Here is a 25673-nt window from a genome sequence, read left to right as displayed (position 1 = left end):
TTTATAATTTTATAATTTTATAATTTTATAATTTTATAATGTTATAATTTTATAATTTTAAAAATATTTCTATTTTTGCCACTAAAAGTTTTTTGTTGGGATTTTTTTTGTCTATACCTAAATACATAGATATTTTGAAAACTAAGGTTTGCATAACAAATGGACTAGTGTCACGGGTATAAACTCCAAGCAATTGGGTCCTAAAATGAAGCTTAGATTGCTGATATTATTGTTTACAGCGATAAAGCTTATTTTTCTGAGTACAATGACCCTTTGTACGACCACAAAGAGTTTAAAATGGATTTTTAAATCAATTTTGAAAAATTAACCTCGCGGTCCTTCTTGACAGAAAAGCTCCTACTTGACAGCTCGTTCCAAGGGGACCAGAGTTGATCCATCGATAAAATGTTGTCTTGTCTTTTTTTTTTGTAATAAAATGAAAAAAAGTGATCAGAAATGGTTTTTAATCGTGTTTTTACCATTGTACATAAAAATTTACATAGGGCTTTAGTACCCAATTTCAATATGGCGACTTGCATCAGAAGAAAGTGAGGCATTTTCGCTAGTTCTCACTGTTCTGTGTTCTGCGTGCACGTTCGCAATCTTCGACCACACACATACTAATACAAAGCGCCACCAAGAGGGAAAAGGTAATTACGAATATTTTCTGCACTTTCATTAAAAAACATGAGTTTTGCAAAAACAAATAACAAAACTAACTTTTAAGTGTAGGTTGCCTATCAAACTTGTAAAAAGTTGCTGATTTGTTCGAAAATTTGATAAAAATAATAAGTTTTTTGCAGCACCTTTGGCAGCACCCCTTTTGGACGGACCTGTTGCCACCTTTTGGTTCCTTGGATTAGCCATGGATAATTTCACAGTGTAATAAACAGGGCCGCTACCGTTTTGAAGGAGAAACTAATACAGTTTTTCAGACGAGTTTCAATCCCCTACAATGCCTTTTTAAAACACTTTTTTCTTTAAAATTTTGAAACCATGGCTTAAAATTTTAATATTTTTGACGCGTCACAAAATGTCAAAACGGTCTCAAATTTGTTGTTTTTGCGTGTCATCATACTTTGGGTAAAACAAATTTTCACTGAAAATTTCCCCTCCAATGTGCATCTTTTTTTTTCACCGTGCAAAAACTGCACGAAAACGTGTTTTGTTTACCGCGCGCGGCCACTCCATCTGTCAATCAAAATTTCACTTTCGGTTCAGAACTTTTATGTAAACATCTGTATCCGCGGCGTGCGAGATTACAAGTTTACCAAATTTTTATTTTAAATTCGTAAAATAAGTTAAAAAAAAGTTATCGCGAAATGGTGAACCGACATGCGAGTAGATCCTAGAATGAAAATAAATGTGATTGCCGAAAGTGATTAATGTAGGAAAGAAAGTCTTACATAAGAATCAAACTTCTAGGCAAAATATAAACTAAAAAAGTCATCATTAAAAATTTGCCCGGTAATGGAAAGGATTTGAATGCATTTAAGCCACACAAATAGCCGGAAATCCTCGTCATGAACGTGCATTTTTGAATGGGAGCACTTGTTGTTAAGCTTTGAGCAAATCAACGCAAGCAAACATCTCAAGCATCTGCTAGACAGCAAACAGCGAGGCAGAATCATACGTAAATTGCCACTGATAAGATAACCGGCCACCCCATAAGGACGGCATTACGCTAAATTGTGGCAATCAATCGTCAACGAGGCTTGTGAAAGGATCATTAGAACAGAATGTTCCGTTTGAGTCGATCCCTTTTGGGCCGGCGGCCGCTGTCGTGTGGAAGTGCCCGGAGGTTCGCATCCGACGGCGGAAAAGGAGATGACTCCAAGGTGCGGCCGGAGGAGGTCGAGGCGAACCTGCAGAACCCGCTGTCGCGAACGATGAAGATTCTCGGGAACGACATGAAACGTGTCAAGAACTTTATCCTGCCGAAGCGGGAATCGGTCGAGAGTGTGGACAACTATTTGGAACGGTACCGGAGGGAGGAGTTCCAGAGCCACTGTGACGTGCTGGTCATTGGGGGAGGTGGCGTGGGTTCGTCGATTGCGTACTGGCTGAAGAAACGGGCCCGGAATGGGTTGAACGTGGTCGTGGTGGAGAAAGATGCGACCTACCAGGAAGCGTCCACGTGTCTGTCGGTGGGCGGGTTGAGGCAGCAGTTTTCGATTGTGGAAAACATCCAGATGAGTTTGTACGGGGCGGAGTTTATGCGGAATATTAAGGAACATCTGGGAGACGACGTGGAGGTCAACTTCACCCCGTACGGATATCTGATGTTGGCCTCGGAGCAAGGAGCGGAACAGCTGCAGGAGAATTCCAAACTGCAAAACACGCTCGGAGCGAAGAATGAAATTTTAACTGCGGCACGACTCAAAGAACGCTTCCCCTGGATGAACACCGAAGGAATCGCGCTCGGTTGTCACGGCCTCGAAAAGGAAGGTTGGTTTGATCCGTGGGCACTGCTCTCCGGCTTCAAGAAACGCGCCATCGAGTACGGCGCCCACTACGTCGAGGCGGAAATGGTCGGATTCGAGTTCCGCAAACAGCCGGATATTCTAGCCGAAGGCATCAACCAGGGCGAGTACGAAGGTCTGGACAAGGCGTACATCCGGATGAAGGACGGCGAAGTGCGCGACATCAAGTTCTCCATCGCGATCATTGCGGCCGGTGCCCAATCGGGCAAAATTGCCAAAATGGCTCGCATCGGAACGGGCCAGGGCATGCTGAGTGTGCCACTGCCGGTGGAACCTCGCAAGCGGTACGTGTACGTGTACCAGTGTGGCAGCGACGGTGGCCCCGGAATCAACACCCCGCTCACGATCGATCCCACCGGAACGTACTTCCGGCGGGATGGCCTTGGTGGAAATTATCTGGCCGGAAGGAGCCCCGGTCCTGAGGAAGAACCCTCGGTAGACAACCTGGACGTGGATTACGGTTACTTTGACAGTCACGTGTGGCCGCAGCTGGCGAATTTGGTGCCGTGCTTTGAGAACATCAAGGTGAAGAGCGCCTGGGCCGGGTTTTACGAGTACAACACGTTCGACGAGAATGGCATCGTCGGGCCGCATCCGTACTACAACAATCTGTACATTGCGACCGGGTTCAGCGGGCATGGTGAGTAATATCTGGGTGTGTTTTTGGTTTTTTTTTTGCGAACTGGAAAAGTGGTCTTTTTGAGCAACTTTTGTTTATGTTTTCTTTAGTTTTTGTTGTGTATTGGTAGTGGCTATTAGGTCTGTTTTACAATTTCCTATAAGCGATTTTTCCCTATCTTTTGCCTATTTCGACGGTAACATTTCAAAAAGCATCATGTACATTTTGACACTTTCTGGGTGCATATTGCATATTCTGAAAGTACTCCTAATAAGTTACCTCTTCACAAAAAATGAGCAAAAGTTACTTCAGTAAAGTCTGTTTAATCATGATTTTAAATAAAGTAACATAAACAAAATCTCTGCCACCTGCAGTCCCTGTTTATATAGCCCTGTCAATCTGTCAAACAAAAGACTACATGAACCTCGTGACGAAAAAAAAGCAACATGAACAAAGCGCCATGTACATTCGGCGAAGAAAAACGAATCATAACAAAGTGCTCCCCTCAATGACAGCAGGGTGATATAGACGTTGGTGATTTCAAAAGAAGTTATGTTTGTTTTTCTCAAATAAAATTACGGAACTAATGTTTTATTGAATTTGGATGATCAAGTATTAATAAAAGCAACGTTTTTCATCGTTTGTTATCATTAGAACATCTTATTTTGCTTTTATATTAAAATGGGAATTGAAAATGGATGCTCAACATTCAAATGCGCTTTTCTCAAAACGGATGGTTTGTACATGATGCTTTTTGAAATGTTGGCGTCGATTTGGAGTTTGAAATATTGTCTAGTTTTTTTTTTTTAATATTTATTAACCTAAGAAGAAACGCGATCAAGACCTCGACCAATTTATTCGATTTATTTATTTTATTTCTTTGTATTATTTTATAATTATAAAATTTGGAAAATTATCTATTTCTAGAGTTTTTTTTTAAAAGGACCAATAAACTATTGTCTTTCATATGTTTATAGGACCTAATAAAAAAAACTCTAGATTTGTACATTAATAATTATAATAATGTAATATAATATAAATATTTTTATTGAAAAGATAAGAAAATTTCACAAAAGTTTACCAATAGTTTTCGAGATATCGTCAGTTAAAAATGACAGGCTAATTAGGTGACACTTATAAAAAAAAACATTTCATCCATTCGAATCCTTTGTGAGGCTAATAATCAGAAACATTTTGCCCGATCTTCAAAGTTCCAGAAAGAAAATTGTAGTATTTTTTTATTTTCAAACATATTTTTTTCAGAAGTGATTTCCTTTCAAGAGGTATTTTTAAAACGTAAAAAAAATAAAAGAAATCGAGAATTTACACCTAAAAGTAGCAAAAACTTGAAAACGGTATATTTTATCAAAAAATATATATTCCAAATTAAATTTTGTTTAAAAAAATATTTTTAAAATGTTTTGTTCAAGTTTTCATGTCCTCTTTCCCCGCTCCCCATGGGATGTAAGTGGCACTTCACAGGCTAACACATTCATTACCTTTCCTTGACACAACCGGACTTGGACTGACTTGATCCTAGCTGTCCCACCTCGCTCCGCAAAAAAAAAGTTTTCAATATTTGTCAAAAAAAATCATAACTCCTGAACCAAATTATGCTCCATGACGCACTATTTTTAGTCCCCTAATCTGCCGTTCTACGCATAATTGTCCCATGTTCAAAAAAGTGCAACTGAGAAAAACGCGATTGAAATTTTTCGTCTGTTTTTTGTGTTTCCACGCATAATTGTCCCGTGAGTCCCTATTCACCCCATAAGTCCCTAATCATCCCAGTTAGCAGTTTATCACTCTTATTAGTAATCCTCTTGCTATACAATAGGTAAACAAGACATAATGCTTAGTAAAACTAATGATTTCGTGTAAGAAAATACTTGGTGGGACAATTATGCGTAGAAGTACAACGATGGGACAAACAGACTTGGTGTTGTTTTCAATGAGTTTCCGAACAAAGTAGTAGATTTTATGTGTTTTTCGAAAAGTAAACGTCAAACTAAACCTAAAACTGACAAAAAGTCAGTATCGACCAAAAATGACATGGGACAATTATGCGTAGAACGGCAGTAATACATATCATAGAAATTAGAAAATAAAAATCTACGTATTTTAAGAATTTATTTTAGTGACACAAAGTCAAATAACAAAAACGGGATTTTTTTCCGAAAAGTCTTAAACCATTACCCACAACCTTACCGAAGACACCAAATCGATTAGAAAAAAAACCCCTCTCAAAATATTGAATTTCATACGATTACATGGTCAGCCCCAAAATTGTATGGGGACATATTCGGAAAACTATAATTTTTTTTTCTGTTTTTCATTTATTTTTTTATTCTTTTATTTTATTTTTCCAAGATGGCTTCTTTTTACGTAGGAATGCATGGACAAAGTTTCATTCAAACAAAAAAAAAAAACATAAAAAATAAAAACAATTTAAAACACGCGAAAATATTTACGAAATCGTAGAGAACTACTCAGTACTAATAATAATAATAATATCTCAGATACTAAAGGAGCTATTAGACTATGGCAAACAAACAAACTCGCACTTTTTTGTGTTTGACAGTTTGCCAAACTCGCAAACTAATGCTTCAATGGTCCAATTTTCAATGTTAAAAATGAAACCTTGTGAAATTTTGTGATCTCCTCGATTTTTTTTTTTGGAATCAAGACTGACATTTTAAATAAGAGGTCAAATATTAAATATTAGGGCCTACACGTTTTTTCTGCAGTAATCCCAGAAATCCTTGGTGAAAAGTAAACCAAACTTGGTTTTGAAGTGATTTAGTGCGAAGATTGTGTGACAACACCAAAAGTTGCATAAGGCCGTTGCAAATATTTTTTGAAGTTTATGCCCCTCGACGCTGGCCAAAGTCGAGGGGGGAGGCAAAAAAATTTAAAAAAAATATTTGCGAAAAATATTTTTTTGCTGTGCTGTACATTGGAATTTCATAAAATTTCAAAACATTTTTAAACAAGCCCAAACATGCTAAATATGATTAATGAAAAATGCATCATTATGTTCCTTTACGTTATTTTAATTTGTTCAATAAGAAATTATTTGAATTGCTACCAATCTGGTTCATGGAGGGGATGTAGAGAGTGTACTAATGAATAGAGTAGGTAGTTGAGTAATCCCGAATGTTTACATTTTGGTATTCTGCCCTCATGAAATGTTTATCTTTATCAACAAATCTGCAAATCGAGCCAAACATTTCATTAGGGCACAAAACCAAAAACCGCGATTCGAGAAAATCGCTGGCAAAAAGTGGACAACTTGTTTCAATTCCTATTTAAAAAGAAAGCTTGACTAGTGGTATTTTTACTGATGATACGATAAAACACATCATTATCCTCAACTCTGCTTTAATGCTTCTTAATTTATGTTGATTTTCGCAATAAAACTCATAATTTTAAAAAATCTACCTATTGGGCCCTTTTAACTTTCCAACTGTTGTTCATAATGGGCCCTTTCTTAATGCAATTTCGAAAAGAACTGAAAGGGCACTAAAGCGCTGTCACCTGATTGTTGTTTTTAATGATGTTTATGGGCCCTTTTGTTTAGTTAGAAATAATGAGGAATTCAGCGGAAATTTTGATAATTTGTGAAGTTTTGTGATCGAATGGTGTAGATAAGGTATGTGAAACATAAAAATTCTTCAAAAGTGTACTGAACAGCAGCCGCGGGCCGTATTAAATATTGTATTTATACGAAGTTTTTTTCTGCAGAAATCCTTGGTGAAACGTAAACCAAACTTTGTTTTGAAGTGAATTAGTGTTAAGAATGTGTGAAAAGTTCACTTTATAACATAGAAAATTCCTTAACCACGAAAAACTAACGAAAAAGAAAAGGGCACAATTGAACTTTTTTTCTGGTTTGGAGTGAACATTGTTATGTGCCCTTTTGTTTTTTGACATAGGACTATGTCTTTAGGGTTTGTTCAAATATTACGTCCAGAGATTTTCGGGATTTTAGACCCCCCCCCCCTCCCCCCTGTCACGCACTTTTCCTATACCTTTAACATGGGCTGTCACAAACCTCAGACCCCCCCCCCCTCCCCCTATTCATGGACGTAATTTTTGAACGAACCCTTACTTACTATACTGGGGGGGCAGTTCAAAATTTCGATCCCAAGCGTCACATTTGGCGAACGTTATTTCAAACGGTAATATCTTCATCCCGACACATTGGAATTACATAATTTTTGGACCATTCGATTCGGAAAACCTTCAGCAATTTTCTATAAATCTTTCAGTATTGGCAGAATAGCTTTTGAGGGGAAAATCGCCGCAGCAGAACTGGTCGTCGACGATCGTGGAAAGAGGGGAAGTAATAGCGAAGTAGAAGTATAAAAATGCGTTCTACCCTTTCCACTCCACTTAGTTGCCACCGAGATGCTGAACAAGTCGGGTCGGCTCATAATATCTGAGCCGCAGACGGGTGAAGCAGCAGCAGCAGGGAGAGAGAGAGCCCTAGCAACGCAAATTCTCTCTTCCGGAGAAGGATTTCTTCTGAAAAATTACCTTTATTTTCTAGAGAGAGAGAGAGAATCGGAGAGCAGCACCGAAGAGGGCAAATTGTGTGCGAATGCCGTAGAATGACACACCAAATGCCGTAGGATGGCAGATTCAAGAAAATTGCCAAATGCGCGTTCACACACACATACACACACACTCCCGTTTCATGGTACACGCTGATTGGGTTCGATGCGTCGAGTTTCCCTTCCACGGATGTTCGATTGATGTATCTAAATTCGTCACCTGAAAAGGCCATCAAAGACTGCGACCAACTACAGAAACACCCGGGGACGAGCAAAACCGCTAGCGTAGGCAACTTTTAGGCAGTGGAGTAAAATCGCTTAACCTAGTACAGCGATTTTCAACGGGGTGGTGGCCAAAACCTGGAGTGGCCGGTGCCCTCAAAGAAGGTTCCCCCGGGGCCTGGGGGGCCTTTTACAGAACCATACGAGTTTTGGCAATATGGGTATCAAAATTCATGGTTTTTGATACTGAACATGAAAATGGCCATTTCGACAGTAGTGGCCACAACCTGGAGTTGCCGGTGCCCTCATGGAAAGTTCACCTTGGGAGAACATTTAGGACAATTTTGCCGACAAATCTATGAAACAAAATATAATAATCTTATCCCAGATTTCACTAGCAATCCAAAAACTCATTCAAAATGTTTGGTCCTATGTCTTTCGGTTATGTCTCTGACATACCATCTTGAACTTTTTTTTTGTTTTTTTCAATAGGAAATTGTTTGCTATCAATCTGATTCTTGGAGGGCATGTAGGGAGTGTACTAATGAATGGAGTAGTGGAATAATCCCAAATGTTTACGTTTTGGTTTTGTGCCCTAATGAAATGTTTGGCTCGAAATTTGGTTTTACATAAAAAGCTGAAGTAAACTTGTTTTTCAAGTAATTTATATTAAAAAAAAAAACTCTGCGGTAAAATTTTTGTTCATATTTTTGGCTCAAAATAGCGATTTTTTGTCCTTTAACACATATAAAAAAACTTAAAAAATATAGATTTTGGAAAATGTTTTTTTTTGTTAAAAAAAACCTTGATAAAAAATTACAATTTTTCATTCGTGTACTATTTTTTCTGAATACCTACAACTTTCCGACCAGAAAATTCTTTCAAAAGATATAGATTTTCTAATATTGGTAAACACCGTGAAATGCCGCGATATTCGAAATAATCTATTGTCGAATTGCGCCTCAAGGAGGTATCTGACTACGACAAACAAACAAACAGTCTCGCACTTTTTTACAGTTTATTTGTTTGCAGAAAGGTCAGCCTGCATACATTTTGCTTTGTTTGCGAGTTTGACAAACTGTCAAACACGAAAAAGTGCGAGTTTGTTTGTTTGCCATATTCTAATACCTCCTTCAATGTATTTAAACTTTGATTTTTAACTTCAAACACTTCACAACATTTTTTTGGCATTTTAAAAGAAGTAGGTAAGCAAAAAAGGAAGGATTGTATGTTATCTACGATGATTTTTTTCAAGGTATTTAAACGTGTCATTATTTTTTACAAATCTTATTTTACAAGTTGTTTGACAGTGTAATTTTAGCATTGCTATTTTTGGTATTCAGCACTGTAACCTCACTTTAAAAAAGTCAAATTTTAGTTGGTTGAAGTAAATTGTAAAGAACGCTACACTGTTAGAAAAGTCACATTTTAAATCAAAGGTACCAATCGACCACGTTTTGATAATTTGGACAAACATTTAAAAAAAATCTGGCAACCTTTTTATGCCTTATTTTTTTCAAATTCGAGTTTCACCGTGAAACTTTCACGAACCACCCACTTTTGTTCCGCCATTCCAGGCATCCAACAAACCCCGGCCGTGGGCCGTGCCATCTCCGAAATGATCATCGACGGCGACTTCCGCACGGTGGACTTGACGCGGTTCGGATTCGACCGAATTTTGGTGGACCAGCCGCTGTTCGAGGCCAACATCGTCTGACAGCGGGCGAAGGATTCGACGCAAGGACTGTGAGATTTGGTAAGAAAGAAAGCAAAAAACTTTTTAACGCAAATTTCCATGCATTACACACTGTTAATCTATGGATTGATGCTGATGCGCGCGCGCGGTTCGGTAGGATGATTGATTGTTAACACCTTTCTTCTGCTGATCGCGTTCTCTTCTTTGGGAGTGGAGCGTGATAGTTGGAGAAAAGAACACACAAAAGTAAGGAGTAAATCATAATCTAGTCTAGTTATAAATAAATGAATCAACGTCGATTAAGTTTACAAACATTAACTGTTTTTCGCTAAACCCTTAATTTAACTCACGCTTTTTGGCTGACTTGTTCTTGAAATGATTTTTAAACGAATCAAAAATGCCTATCTCTGATGACTGTCCCTTTTCCCGCTTTACTTAAACTGTCCGGGCGTCGGTCCGAAGAGTCCTCCGGCCTGCTTGCTGGCGGCCCTCGACGGAGCAAAGCCGAGCAACTTCTGGATGTTCTGGCGGATGGACATCGTGCACAGAATGTACAGGAAGATGAACGAACACTCGGTGTAGTCCTGACCGGGAAGATTACGGTGGGACAGTCCCTGAATCCAGGAGATCGGAGTGAACGGCAGTCGGGCCACGATGCGACCGTCAAAGATGCTGTTGAACATGCTGAGCAGTGCCGTGAAGGCGAAACCCGTCGCAAACATCGACTTCATCTTGACCAGCGACAAATCGCGGTTGTTGTTCTTCAGCTTTTCCTCATCGCGTTCGATTTTCTTCTTGGCCGATTTGTCCAGCGAGTCGCCGTGGGTTTCCTTGCGCTTTTCCACTGAAAGTTTAAAAAGAAATCTTTGTAAAAACCTCCTAAATTTCTCAACCTCAAGCAGTCCATACATTTCTTGCTCTGCTTTTCCACCTCGCCCTTCAGCTTCTGGTACTTTTCGGTCCGGTACACCATGACCCAGGTGAGACCTGTGCGGAAGAGTTCAAAAGAGTTAGATATTTTTATCCGTGTGGAGCATGTGAGCCGCAGGACTGACCTTCGCCGAGGAAGGCGGTACAAATGGAGATAAACACAATCAGCAACGTGTCGGACCACATCTTGGAATCGGGGATAAGTTAATTAACGAATGGCACCGGAATCGGGAAGGTTTTCGTTCCTGCAGGGGACACACACACTTGACTAATCGAACTAGAAGAGGCCAATAAAATTCTCCTGGTCCGCGATCTTCACCCTTGATTTCTGACCGTCGCGCGATTCTGACAGTTCGTCTTCACGTCACTCGATTTTCAGGGTGTGTTGCGAAATCGATGAAACTCGAAACAGTCGAGGTTAGTATCCAATGATGGGGCGATAAATGTGCACGCGCAATTGAAATAGTTCTTATTTGGGTTAAATTTATTTACATACCGATATTTCAGAAATGCAACGAACACTCAAAGTAAAAAGTATCCTTTTTTCCAGTTCACCCGTCGTCACCCTTTAAGGTGTATTCACATTATACCGCATCCGCAGCCGCAGCCGCATCCGCACAAAATTTGACAGTACGGACGCACAGTGCGGACGCGATTTCTCCAATGCATTTCTTATGCAGCCATTCACACTGTTCCGCATCCGTATACGGATCCGTACTGCGGATACGGATGCGGAACAGTGTGAATGGTTGCATATGAAATGCATTGGAGAAATCGCGTCCGCACTGTGCGTCCGTACTGTCAAATTTTGTGCGGATGCGGCTGCGGCTGCGGATGCGGTATAATGTGAATACACCTTTAAACCGACGACGTTAAACTTATTGTCAAGCTTCTGTGATGTTTACCATGACAGCTGCGAAAATTTCACTCCATGCTATCGGCTCACATATTTCTTTTTAATTTCTCGATCGAGTTTTGACATTTGGTGTATATACTTTGAATGTGTTGGTAAATTTCTGACTAGAAAGAAGACATCTGGAGTTTTTTTTTGAAAAGGTCCAATAAACCAAATTTCCAGTTTTTGCTTTTTGGGTGTTTTTAGAACCGCCTTGAGTCAGGGGTATTGAAAAACACCCAAAAAGCAAAAACTAAAAATTTGGTTTATTGGTCCTTTAAAAAAAAAACTCCAGACATAAGCTTTTGGAACGGAACGGAATCGGCGTAACACCTTATAATGTGGCCCTCTTTAACCTTTTCGGTTTCGTCAACGGATACACAGGCGTGTATCGTTTTTTTTTGCGATAAGACTCCGCCTCCCGGATCTCCTAAGTGTGACGGTATGGCACGGGGAGAGGGCACCGAATACCTATATTTACACTTAGATATTTTTGCGTCCACCTCGGGATTCGATCCGGCGGCCTCTGGATTGCGAGTTCAGTGCGCGGTCTGATTGATCCACACAGGCAGACAAAAAAAAAAAAACGTTTCTTAATCCACCATTAGGTGGGTGGTGCCTTCCTCACATTTACAAAGTAATAATGAAAATAAGTTTGTGAAAAAAATATATACCTGATACAGACTTTTCCAGAAAACATTCAGACTCTCATTTGAAGCAATATGGCAACCGGGCGTTTCGCATCTGGCGCGACTCTCGCACGTAAACAAAGAGACCCGGTCTTTTGAGGTTATGCAAAAAATCACCGTTTTTGTATCTACAAAAATCTTTTTCATGGCATAACTTTTTAAATACTTAACTAAACAAAATAAAATTTAATAGGGTCTTAGGGGACCCCAAAACGAACAGAAAAAGGCGGATCCAGCCAAAATCGGTTCAGTCAGTTCTGAGATAATCGTGTGGAAAAAAAATCGTGTCTACACACATCCCCACAGACATTTGTTCAGAATTTGATTCTGAGTCGATAGGTATACGTGAAGATATATCTAGGAGGTGTATTTAAGAAGTTCATTTTTCGAGTGATTTTATAGCCTTGCCACAGTGAAGTGAGGAAGGCAAAAAGCTTGGTAAGGTGGAAGCATTTAAAAATCTTGATTTTCACTGTTCCTCGATACACAGCGAGGTTGGAGGAACACTGTTTATTGTTACTGAAACTGATCAATTTTGCATCTTTTCATACGATTTTCAACCATTTGCGATCACTTTTTTCATTTTAATGCAAAAAGGTGAAGGTGGTTATGCACATATGACTAATTGACAGAGAACTTTGCACAAAGCTCTTATCATGTTTTCTCTTAATTATCAATTTCGGATTTTGTGACCCCATTTTAGTCAAACTTGATTGGTTGATTGCCTTATAAAATACCGAATTTATTTTTTCAATACTTCATCGCCGCCATGTTGATTTTTAAAATTTCTTTACCACTTTCGGCTTTCCGGCCACTCCAAGTTGAGACCCATATTCTATCAGTTGGTCCTAACCCCATTGCCCCAAATCATTGCGGTCCGAAAGCCTCCTGGCAATCTTCATGATGAAGTAACTTCATCCAAGTTGGTGCTCACACCGTGCGCGCGCGCGCGCGTGTGTGTGTGTGTGTGTGTGTGTGTGTGTGTGTGTGAGAGAAGAAAAAAAACCAACGCGAGGTCCGCCTCGGATGAAACCCCTGAATTTTCTGAGGCTAAGTGCTAGCTTAAATAGTATCGCACGACATGCTACAACCATGGTGCAACATTCTCGCGTGACAATTCCACGGAAGCAGAAGGTAAGGTAAAATTTGCTAAGTGCTAGATACTTGAATCTAAATAATGTGTTTGGGAAAGGCTGCGCTCAGCCCTGCGAAATACGTCAATATCGGGTGGTCAGTTAAAAAATGTCCAGCTGTCATGTAAACATACTTTGAATATGTTGGTAATTTTCTGACTGAAAAGCCTTATTCTAATTAAAATCGAAAAAAAAAACAAAATTTGATATTTAATATACATCATAATTTTTACATTTTTTGTACATTTTCAATTTACAGTGTATCATCGAACCCTCGACTCGATTGGAAACGAACCTCAAACTTCAACCCCCAAAAAGTTCACCCTGCGCTAGAAGGAAAAGTTCATCCGCTTTTGACAGCTCCAATGACTCGACACAAACCAAGTTGACAGTCGTCAGCCATTGTTGAACAAAACACCGCGGTCGGAACAAGTCATCGTCGTTGAAAAAGAAAAGGATTTCTCCCGTGAAAATTGTGTAAAATCATCCCGGAACGAACGCGTAACGATGGTCGCCCAAACTGCGGACCCGGCCCCGGCCGTCCAGGACGTGGAAATGGAGAGCGCCGAGGACGTGGAGGCCGCCAAGAAAGATGCGGAACTGTTGTCGGTGCAGGAGATTCGTGAACACGCTCGCCAGATTGACAAAGCCGTTTCGAGCAAGGAACCGAGATTTATTCTGCGTGTGCTGCGATCGCTGCCGAACACCCGCCGGAAGTTGAGTCTGGTGGTGGTCCGTTCGCTGGCGGTGCAGCTGTATCCGGCCGGGTCGGAGAGGGAGGGGATTATGGCTTACATCGAGGAGTTCCCGGAGGGTACGCAGGAGCCGGAGTTGCCGCGGCCACGAGCTGCGATTAAGAGTCCGCTGCCGGAGGTGGACGCGTACTTCCATCTGTTGCTGCTGGTGAGACTGCTGGACAAGAACGAATTGGCCAAGGCCTCGAAGTGCACGCAGGATCTGATGACGAAGATTGTTGGCCAGAATCGTCGCTCGCTGGATTTGATTGCGGCCAAGAGCTACTTCTATCACTCGCGGGTGGCCGAGTTGAACGGGGAGTTGGATAGCATTCGTTCGTTCCTGCACTCCCGGCTGCGCACCGCAACTCTTCGTAACGATTTCGAGGGCCAAGCCGTGCTGATCAACTGCTTGTTGAGAAACTATTTGCACTACTCGCTGTACGACCAGGCCGACAAGCTGGTCAACAAGTCGGTGTTCCCGGAGACGGCCAGCAACAACGAGTGGGCCCGTTTCCTGTACTATCTGGGTCGCATCAAGGGTGCCAAGTTGGACTACAGCGCTGCTCACAAGAACCTGGTCCAGGCATTGCGCAAAGCCCCACAGCAGGCGGCCGTTGGATTCCGTCAGACCGTCCAAAAGTTGGTCATTGTCGTTGAACTCCTGCTCGGAGACATCCCCGAGCGACAAATCTTCCGCCAGGCCGCGCTGCGTCGTTCCCTCGGTCCTTATTTCCAGCTGACCCAAGCCGTCCGCCTCGGAAACCTGCAACGCTTCGGAGAAGTTCTGGAGAACTTTGGCGACCAGTTCCGTCTGGATCACACCTTCACGCTGATCATCCGTCTGCGCCACAACGTCATCAAAACCGCAATCCGGTCGATTGGCCTGTCTTACAGCCGAATCAGCCCGAAGGACATTGCCCGCAAGCTCGGACTGGACTCGCACGAGGACGCCGAGTTCATCGTGGCCAAAGCGATCCGCGACGGAGTCATCGAGGCCACCCTGGACCCCGAGAAGGGATACATGCGCAGCAAGGAAAGCACCGACATCTACTCCACTCGCGAGCCCCAACTCGCGTTTCATCAGCGCATCAGCTTCTGTTTGGATTTGCACAACCAAAGTGTGAAGGCGATGCGCTACCCGCCCAAGTCGTACGGCAAGGAGCTGGAAAGTGCCGAAGAGCGGCGCGAACGCGAACAGCAGGATCTGGAGCTTGCCAAGGAGATGGCCGAGGAGGACGATGATGGCTTCTAAGCTGCGGGAGAGAGAAAGGAGGAGAGCAGGAGTGCTGAATTTAGTAATCAAATCCATTTAAACACCGCTGAGAACACACTTACTGTAATTGCAAACCCTTTATTATTCTAATATTCTGATGAACAATAAAACTGATTTGTCGTCGAAAAGAGGTCGATGTTAAGTCTAAGAGAAATTTCATTTTTATAAAAATTGCAACCAAACGAACTATGATAATGATAATACCAGCTTTTTAAAGTATTTATGTCTCGGGTGAGTTTTTAAAAAGCCGTAAGAGCCAACTTGACCTCCGACACTAGTTTTCATTTTTCTCCAAATTGAAACAAAATTTCATTTATCTTTAAACTTGAAGGACGTGTAGATAAACAATCCGAATTTTTGAGTTGGTTTTGGATGAGTGTGTGAAAAACAAATTTCACCGACCTGTACAGATAATTCATAAGATTCATACAGATTTTAAAGTAACAATCTGGCATCATTGCTGCCAGTAGTCAAATAACCTCAACAGCGTCCCCTAGGCGGCCAAACCGATAAACTATCATTTTAGTGATGAGCCCGCATGTAGGCAACCCGCACTACACGGCACCCTCCGCTGAACACACGCAGAAAAATATTTTGTAGAATCAGCCTGTACGAGGTTTGATTCAACAAAATTTTTGTTGAATATAATCAACGCCGATTTTGCGTTGAAAAAACCTTGATTTTCTCAATTCTACAAAAATCTGTTGTTGTTTTGAAAAAGTTGCTTTGACGTTTAGCGTTGATTCAACAAAAATCTTGATTTTCAAATCAACAAAACATTTTGTTGATTCAAATACGCCTTATTTTTCTGCGTGCAGGTATGTGTTGGGTTTGTTAAATATCTGCCACGGTAAATATTTAAAATGATTAAAATAAAAAAAAAAGTGATCAGAAATGGTTTTTAATCGTGTTTTTCACCGTTGTACATAAAAATTTACATAGGGCTTTAGTACCCAATTTAAGAAGAATTTAAGAAGAATTTTAGAATTTTAGAATTTAGGAATTTAAGCATTTAAAAAAATTCTGAAAAAATTCAATAGAGCTTAATGACGTTTCGCGTACACACACTAGCGCACCATTTGATTTTGCTGGCCGGACAAAATTTAACCTCAATCTTTTTCATGTACCCCGCATAATCAAATCCCGCATAAAATTATATGATGATTTGCACTGTTAAAACCATGCAATTACAATACATATTATGATATTTATGGTAAGTTTATTGTTGACGTTTTCGAACTTTATTGGAATGACGATGAAGCTACTATAAAATTCATGGTTACAACTAATTGAAATGTTTTGTTATTGGAAGTCTCATAAAGTTATAACAAATAAGCTACCGTAAAGCGTATGGTTACAGAAAATTGCATGGTTTTTATATTGGTTTTCTCATGATGTATTTTAAAAAAAATTAGTAACTAATCTAATCTAATCTAATCGAACACAAGCGCAGCCAGTCCGAAGAAAGCATCCTGGAAGAACTTGTGGTAAGATTACGCCTCAAGTCCTTTCTTATCAATATTAATGATTACAGTACATCCGAGTTACCCCGAAAATGTATAGCAAAAATTAAAGCGGCCAGGCCTACTGCGTTGCATTAACCGCAGAGACAGATTCTGTGAACGGATCACATTTCATAGAATCATCAGGGGAGGAAGGATGCGTGGACATACCGTACCAAACGCTCCGAAACAGTTGTGGTGTGGTGTGTAAGTGTAAATTTGTGCGCCACGAAACCAACCTTGGGCTTGTTCCTTGTTCAGCGTCTGGTCGCGGGTCCACCGTCCGGATCTTTGGCCACGAGCAGCAGCTTGCAACGCACACCCTTGAAGCAATCTCTTGCACCGGTTTGTAGTTCGGACAATTCCGGTACATAACCCATCGTGGCCTTCATGGCGTTCATCGTGCCAGTGCTTCTTCCAGGATCCAAAATCGAGCTTCTTATAAATCCACAGGAACCACCGTCGCAACTGCCGAAACCACTGGCTTAATCCAAAAATCCGCGTTGATTCAAATACTTCTGAAAACTTTTTCGCATGGGCACTTACAGTGAAATCGTATTTAAAAAAAAATTAGTAACAGTAAAAATTTACAATACTCAAACTTTTACAAACACAAAATAGGAAATTAGGATATGTTGATCAAGTGTTTTGTTTAATATTAAAATATTAAAATATTAAAATATTAAAATATTAAAATATTAAAATATTAAAATATTAAAATATAAAAATATTAAAATATTAAAATATTAAAATATTAAAATATTAAAATATAAAAATATTAAAATATTAAAATATTAAAATATTAAAATATTAAAATATTAAAATATTAAAATATTAAAATATTAAAATATTAAAATATTAAAATATTAAAATATTAAAATATTAAAATATTAAAATATTAAAATATTAAAATATTAAAATATTAAAATATTAAAATATTAAAATATTAAAATATTAAAATATTAAAATATTAAAATATTAAAATATTAAAATATTAAAATATAAAAATATTAAAATATTAAAATATTAAAATATTAAAATATTAAAATATTAAAATATTAAAATATTAAAATATTAAAATATTAAAATATTAAAATATTAAAAACATTTAAACATTTAAACATTTAAACATTTAAACATTTAAACATTTAAACATTTAAACATTTAAACATTTAAACATTTAAACATTTAAACATTTAAACATTTAAACATTTAAACATTTAAACATTTAAACATTTAAACATTTAAACATTTAAAAATTTAAACGTTTAAACATTTAAACATTTTAACATTTTTGAACGCAAACTCACATTAACACTGAACCCGTGCGACCTTCTTTTAAAGAGCGCACCATTACACTAAATCTGTGCGACGCACCTGAAACGAACGCACCATGGTTCGAGCGAGCTGTCATTATTTTTCATTCGCGCATGATTGATCCTGTTCGTGTCGCGCGTTTCGAGAGGAAATTTCCGCGTAAAGTCGTGTGTCCCCGGGGATGTGGAACATCCCCGGCATTTGTGCGTGTTCGCGGTGCTAATAATGGCCCCGATCCCGGTGCTGGTTGGACAGTTCCGCCGGAAGACCGAATCGGAAAGGTTCGGGGTTGGCGAATAGGTGTTGCCGCTGTGAAGCAACAATATTTTTAGGTGAGTAATTGAAAGTTGGCGTAATTTTTGGAAGGCGGAATCTCATATCACAACAGCGGCAGAAATCTTGACTTTTTTTTGATAAGGTCCTATAAACAAAAGTAAACATTGAGTGTATCCCGCTTACTCCGATGGACTTTGACATAAGGTGTGAAAGGGATACACTCAATGTTTACATTTGTTTATAGGACCTAATCAAAAAAAAAGTCAAGAAATTTTCCATAACCATTTTTTTTTCTTTTCTATACAGGGACACTTCTCCACGGTGGACCGGCTGCTGCTGCACACATCCCGGACCGCCGTGGCGCGCCGAAAGTATGTGTGGAAGCGCTGGCAAGGAGTGACTGCGTTCTCGGTGTAGGCTGGACCGCTGGATAGATCCACCGGGTGACGGATCTAGTACGACTCAGGAATGGTAACAAGGAGTTCAGCAACTACGTGTGAGTATTGGGGTATGAAGTGAAATGTTTACCTTGGAAACTTTCATCTGGGCAGAGGTACGGCTTGAGAAGCTAACGTTGAAAAACTCATTTGATTTTTGATCGATGTTGTTTCTATTTCGAACGAGTCTTTGACGTTCAATTATAGTTTCTCAAAAGTATTGTACGATCAGTTCCTAACTGGACTCGGTCGTTGGAAACGACCGACGAAATAGGCGGCGGGCCAGATGCGGGCATAAAAATGTCAAAACCTCTTCCCCCTCACTTCGTCTCACCATCCAGCTGCAGCTTTGTTGACAAACAAACAGAGCGCGCGGTCACATGATGGCGACATCGGGCCAGAATTAGGGGTGATCATGTGGTTAAAAATAAAACTTTTTTCAATAAAAATAAGAATTTCCGATTAAATTTAAAATTTGCGAGCAAGTTCGAAAAATGATTACTGATGTCGGAGAAGTGATTAGAGATCAAAATTTTGATCCATATTTTTTTATAGACTAAAACTTTTTCACATCAGTTGGGAACCCAGTCAAATCAATCCGAATTCTGAAACGGAATCTAATTAGAATCGTACACAAATTCCGTTTCAAACGCAACAACCGGTTCGAACACGGAACCGGTTGTTGCGTTTGAAACGGAATTGCGAATTGCGATTCCAATTAGATTCCGTTTCAGAATTCGGATTGAGTTAACTTTCCGATACTAGAGCGGTGTTGTTAAACTTACAATTTTGGTAGAATTTTTGGAATGTTTCATCGGTAAATTTTCTCGCGTCATCCCAGTCACTAAATATTCTTCTAGCAGAGCTGGTTCTGCCAATCCTGCTAGAACGTTAGAACATTTCTGCTAGAATGCTGTAAAAATATCCAGCTCTGTAAGAACTCTGCTAGAAACTTGCTAAAACGTCGTGACTCGGTGATGTCGATGAAAAGTTTGGCGGGGATGGACACTTTTTCGCCAAACGTCGGCCTGACATGTGCCATTAGGTTTGTACGTTGTAATGATTCCAGAAAATCCAAATTGTAAGTTCATTCACTGACGAACTGACGTGCCACCCCATACATATTTTTGAACTACTCTCTCTCTATCATTTTTGTAAAAATTCAAAGTGCACGTGCTTCTGGGAACCCCAAAGTTCTTGCTTCCCCTCGAGTTGAGCCTGCGGAGAAATTTTGTTGGTCGGTGTAATAAACTTTCGATTGTAATTTGGCGATGGTAGATCGAAATCTTACCAAAGAGCGGATTAGTTAAATCGAACATATTTGAATTAAAAAAGCACTCTAACGTCAAAACCAATAGGGTCCTAAAGTCCTATGTAAATTTGTATGTACAACGGTAAAAAACACGATTAAAAACCTGTCTGTTGCATTTTTTTTTCTAAGTTCAAAATTGGTTCGAAAAAACGGGCTTTTACCGTTGTACATAAAAATTGGCATATGGCTTTAGGACCCTATTGTCAAACTTGTTGTTGTTGACATTTCAACCCCATTGTTCGAAGATTTCTGAGCATGTGGTTTCAAGTTTTTGGCAGCTGTTATTCGTTCCTATTAGCGAATCAATTTCGAATTTAGTTCCTTTCAAAAAAACGAATCCGCTCTGTATCGATGAATCTCGATCGTGAGTCGAGAAATTACGATCGAAATTTGACGATCGAGTGCAGTAATCACCACGTAGTTTTGCAACATTATTTATTATTTTCCTTTTGTCTAATTTAGTCTTTTCTCTTCAACAGGGGCTTATTTCACTGAGGATTGTGCTTCTCGATTACGCGAATGTCCATCCCAAGTACGAAGCAGTGAATCCTGCACCGGCTACCGACATTCCGGACAACGCCAAACAGTAACTGTTTGCTTGGCTGATTGAAGCGGAATCACAAAAGAAAACGACGCTAAAAAAAGTGCTAAATAAAGTGAAAAAATAATACAAATAATAACGATAAAAATACTCATTAATTTATTGTATTAACCATTAACTTCAATGTCCATTTATATTTTTTACCATACAGTTTTGTGGAGAAAAAACAATAAATAAACGATAAAACTTACTGTAGTTATTATTTAATTCAATGTACGGATATAGTTTTTACAGTACATTTTGGTAGCGAAAAAACCATGAAGAACTGTAAATTGACTGTGCAATGCATTGTAATGCTTGCTGTTTTTATTATTAATGTATGATGTTTTCTATAGTCAGGACGAGTTTTTGGATGAAAAATGCAACATTAGATTAACAGTAAAAAGCGTCGTATTTGGAAAAAAAATGTATGGAAAAATTTCGAAATTTTTATGGTACCGGTGCATAACAACCCCCCTTTTTTATGGTAAAATCCCAAAATACGACGCAAATTATCTTAAAAAACGATGCTGTCTACTGTTAAAACACTGTCAAAATGACAATATATTTTATCGTTTTGTAACGTTAAAATTTACTGTAAGTTCATCAGAAATCTTTATGCGAATAAAATTATATGATGATATGCATTGTCAAAACCATGCAGTTACAATAGATATTATAATATCTATGGTTAGTTTATGGTTGATTTTTTTGAACTTCATTGGAATGACGATAAAGCTATCGTAGATTTCATGGTTACAGTCAATTTCATGGTTTTGTTATTGGAAATGTTATAAATTGAAACAATAAAACTACTGTACATTTCATGAATACAGCAAATATTATGGTTTTGTTATTGGAAATCTCATAATGCATTTTTTTCCAATTTTTTGTTACAGTAAGTTTTATTGTAATGTTATAGTTGCGTAGTGTTAACTTTTTTTTAACGATTTTTTTTAAATAATTTGAATCATGTAACAAAAGTATTTGAAATCGAGTTATATTTTAAATACAAAACTTCACAAACGATTTTGTGAAAAGCTCAAATCAAATCAAATTATTAAAAAACTTAAGCATTAAGACATTAAAATACTAGAAATTTTACATATTTAACTGTTTCTACACAAAAAAAATAAATATTAAAATATTAAAATAATAAAATATTTAAATATTTAAATATTAAAATATTAAAATATTAAAATATTAAAATATTAAAATATTAAAATATTAAAATATTAAAATATTAAAATAATAAAATATTAAAATATTAAAATATTAAAATAATAAAATATTAAAATATTAAAATATTAAAATATTAAAATATTAAAATATTAAAATATTAAAATATTAAAATATTAAAATATTAAAATATTAAAATATTAAAATATTAAAATATTAAAATATTAAAATATTAAAATATTAAAATATTAAAATATTAAAATATTAAAATATTAAAATATTAAAATATTAAAATATTAAAATATTAAAATATTAAAATATTAAAATATTAAAATATTAAAATATTAAAATATTAAAATATTAAAATATTAAAATATTAAAATATTAAAATATTAAAATATTCAAACATTTGAACATTTAAACATTTAAACATTTAAACATTTAAACATTTAAACATTTAAACATTTAAACATTTAAACATTTAAACATTTAAACATTTTTGATTTGATTTGATTTGATAACCAACAGGGCCACAAGGATGACCTATGTAGCGGTTGCCTAGAATTACAGTGGCTCAGACTTAAAGGGAGCATCTTCAAATTACTGTCGTATGAAGGGCCAAAAGGGGGTGGTTGGACGCGAACAAGCAAAATCACTCACGGTGTCCTCAGGGGAAAAGAATCTCCTTCCGACAGTAACCTTCAATGACTCCGAAAAAAGACTGACAAAGCTGAAAAACAGGGCTTGCACCCTGTTGGGGGCCTAAAAGGGCGCGGCAGACAGCTGGAAACTGACAGAGGTCAATAGATGTAGTAATTGGACAATCCTTAAGAATTGTACAATTAATAAACTAGTTCCCCCTTGTGACGTAGTTCTGGTCTTCCACTATCTACATCCAGTCTCCGCCATTACAGCATACTGTCCACTGCCCTGATGCTAACACCCCGATCCCCGGCTTTGATTCTAACTACTGATAAAAAGGAAAATCATAGATGAGAAAAGGTCATTGCGGATGGAGAGCAAATCGAGCTCAGTATCCCCTCACAAAGACTGGTAGTAAGTGTGAAAAAAGAGAAAATGTGAGAAAAGACAAGAAGAAAAATGAAAAGATAGTATGTCAATGCGGATGGATCGATGATCCCCTCACAATGACATAAAAGAAACAGATGGTAGGATGAAGCAAAATTAGAACTGAAAATCAAGAATAAAAAAAGGCAAGGCAGATGGAGAGCAAGTTGAGGGCAGATAAAGTCAATGCGAGTTCAGTTAAGATAAGGATTTAAAATGGACTGATCTCACCGAATTCCTCGATGATGGCTTGCGTTTCTTCTAGAACTGGTCTTCATGACTCGAAATCATTCGCGCAGCAAACTTGCCTCCTCAGCTAAATCTTCAGTGGAACCCACTCCGGTCATGGTCCTCTGAATGCCCCGGATCCACCTCCGGCCCCATTTTCGAACGGAGTTGGTCCTCACTTCACGGAACAGGCCATTCATGATGCTGCTGACCACAATACTACATTCATGCATCACATAACAGCGAGTGAAACGTTTTTCTAAAACTAATGCCAAAACGGTTCCAACTGGCACTGCGTAAAACACACGGAATACTCTTTTTAAAGCTTTTGCTACACTCGACCCAGATGATTTTTATCCACAAACAAACTTTTCCTCTATTGAAAACACTAATTCAAATGTTTGGAGACATTCCTCCTCTTCATCGGAGATTTAACAGTTCGCGAGGGACAACGGGACGGTATGTAACCGACGACTTTAAATAAAGAAATCTTCGTTAATTTTAACTGAAAATATATTTTTTCATCGAAAATGACGCGAGCGAAAATTTCACGACCTTCCTATTACGCGACCTACTTCGATCTCCATAAACATTTAAACATTTAAACATTTAAACATTTAAACATTTAAACATTTAAACATTTAAACATTTAAACATTTAAACATTTAAACATTTAAACATTTAAACATTTAAACATTTAAACATTTAAACATTTAAACATTTAAACATTTAAACATTTAAACATTTAAACATTTAAACATTAAACATTTAAACATTTAAACATTTAAACATTTAAACATTTAAACATTTAAACATTTAAACATTTAAACATTTAAACATTTAAACATTTAAACATTTAAACATTTAAACATTTAAACATTTAAACATTTAAACATTTAAACATTTAAACATTTAAACATTTAAACATTTAAACATTTAAACATTTAAACATTTAAACATTTAAACATTTAAACATTTAAACATTTAAACATTTAAACATTTAAACATTTAAACATTTAAACATTTAAACATTTAAACATTTAAACATTTAAACATTTAAACATTTAAACATTTAAACATTTAAACATTTAAACATTTAAACATTTAAACATTTAAACATTTAAACATTTAAACATTTAAACATTTAAACATTTAAACATTTAAACATTTAAACATTTAAACATTTAAACATTTAAACATTAAAAAAATTAAACATTTAAACATTTAAACATTTAAACATTTAAACATTTAAACATTTAAACATTTAAACATTTAAACATTTAAACATTAAACATTTAAACATTTAAACATTTAAACATTTAAACATTTAAACATTTAAACATTTAAACATTTAAACATTTAAACATTTAAACATTTAAACATTTAAACATTAAACATTTAAACATTTAAACATTTAAACATTTAAACATTTAAACATTTAAACATTTAAACATTTAAACATTTAAACATTTAAACATTTAAACATTTAAACATTTAAACATTTAAACATTTAAACATTTAAACATTTAAACATTTAAACATTTAAACATTTAAACATTTAAACATTTAAACATTTAAACATTTAAACATTTAAACATTTAAACATTTAAACATTTAAACATTTAAACATTTAAACATTTAAACATTTAAACATTTAAACATTTAAACATTTAAACATTTAAACATTTAAACATTTAAACATTTAAACATTTAAACATTTAAACATTTAAACATTTAAACATTTAAACATTTAAACATTTAAACATTTAAACATTTAAACATTTAAACATTTAAACATTTAAACATTTAAACATTTAAACATTTAAACATTTAAACATTTAAACATTTAAACATTTAAACATTTAACATTTAAACATTTAAACATTTAAACATTTAAACATTTAAACATTTAAACATTTAAACATTTAAACATTTAAACATTTAAACATTTAAACATTTAAACATTTAAACATTTAAACATTTAAACATTTAAACATTTAAACATTTAAACATTTAAACATTTAAACATTTAAACATTTAAACATTTAAACATTTAAACATTTAAACATTTAAACATTTAAACATTTAAACATTTAAACATTAAAACATTTAAACATTTAAACATTTAAACATTTAAACATTTAAACATTTAAACATTTAAACATTTAAACATTTAAACATTTAAACATTTAAACATTTAAACATTTAAACATTTAAACATTTAAACATTTAAACATTTAAACATTTAAACATTTAAACATTTAAACATTTAAACATTTAAACATTTAAACATTTAAACATTTAAACATTTAAACATTTAAACATTTAAACATTTAAACATTTAAACATTTAAACATTTAAACATTTAAACATTAAAACATTTAAACATTTAAACATTTAAACATTTAAACATTTAAACATTTAAACATTTAAACATTTAAACATTTAAACATTTAAACATTTAAACATTTAAACATTTAAACATTTAAACATTTAAACATTTAAACATTTAAACATTTAAACATTTAAACATTTAAACAT

At 36.4% G+C, this 25673-nt stretch overlaps 3 protein-coding genes and 1 long non-coding RNA gene across 4 annotated transcripts; 3 read left to right on the top strand and 1 right to left on the bottom strand.

Annotated features, from left to right (window-relative positions):
- The first annotated feature begins 1245 nt into the window (after positions 1 to 1245).
- LOC120415521 (FAD-dependent oxidoreductase domain-containing protein 1) lies at positions 1246 to 9797 on the top strand. Its single transcript, XM_039577078.2, has 2 exons — positions 1246 to 3123; positions 9458 to 9797. Exons 1-2 carry the CDS (start codon positions 1740 to 1742, stop codon positions 9595 to 9597), a joined length of 1524 nt encoding a protein of 507 aa, XP_039433012.1. The 5' UTR covers positions 1246 to 1739; the 3' UTR covers positions 9598 to 9797.
- A 26-nt stretch (positions 9798 to 9823) lies between these two features.
- LOC120415523 (calcium load-activated calcium channel) lies at positions 9824 to 10864 on the bottom strand. The gene is made up of 3 exons (XM_039577080.2): positions 10632 to 10864; positions 10486 to 10563; positions 9824 to 10420 (listed from the first exon to the last, which is right to left on the bottom strand). The coding sequence occupies exons 1-3, from the start codon at positions 10690 to 10692 to the stop codon at positions 10008 to 10010; spliced, it is 552 nt and encodes a 183-aa protein (XP_039433014.1). The 5' UTR covers positions 10693 to 10864; the 3' UTR covers positions 9824 to 10007.
- Positions 10865 to 13608: 2744 nt separating this feature from the next.
- On the top strand, positions 13609 to 15361 carry LOC120415522 (probable 26S proteasome non-ATPase regulatory subunit 3). The gene has a single exon (XM_039577079.2). It carries the CDS (start codon positions 13731 to 13733, stop codon positions 15210 to 15212), a length of 1482 nt encoding a protein of 493 aa, XP_039433013.1. The 5' UTR covers positions 13609 to 13730; the 3' UTR covers positions 15213 to 15361.
- Positions 15362 to 18034: 2673 nt separating this feature from the next.
- LOC120415561 (uncharacterized) lies at positions 18035 to 20868 on the top strand. Its single transcript, XR_005605214.2, has 3 exons — positions 18035 to 18384; positions 18635 to 18824; positions 20557 to 20868. It is a non-coding gene; the product is annotated as an uncharacterized LOC120415561 (long non-coding RNA).
- Positions 20869 to 25673: the final 4805 nt, after the last annotated feature.

This window comes from Culex pipiens, chromosome 2 (assembly GCF_016801865.2).
Source record: "Culex pipiens pallens isolate TS chromosome 2, TS_CPP_V2, whole genome shotgun sequence".
NCBI lineage: Eukaryota > Metazoa > Arthropoda > Insecta > Diptera > Culicidae > Culex > Culex pipiens.
The sequence above is the reverse complement of the archived record's forward strand: the minus strand, read 5'-3'. Positions and strand labels throughout refer to the sequence as shown.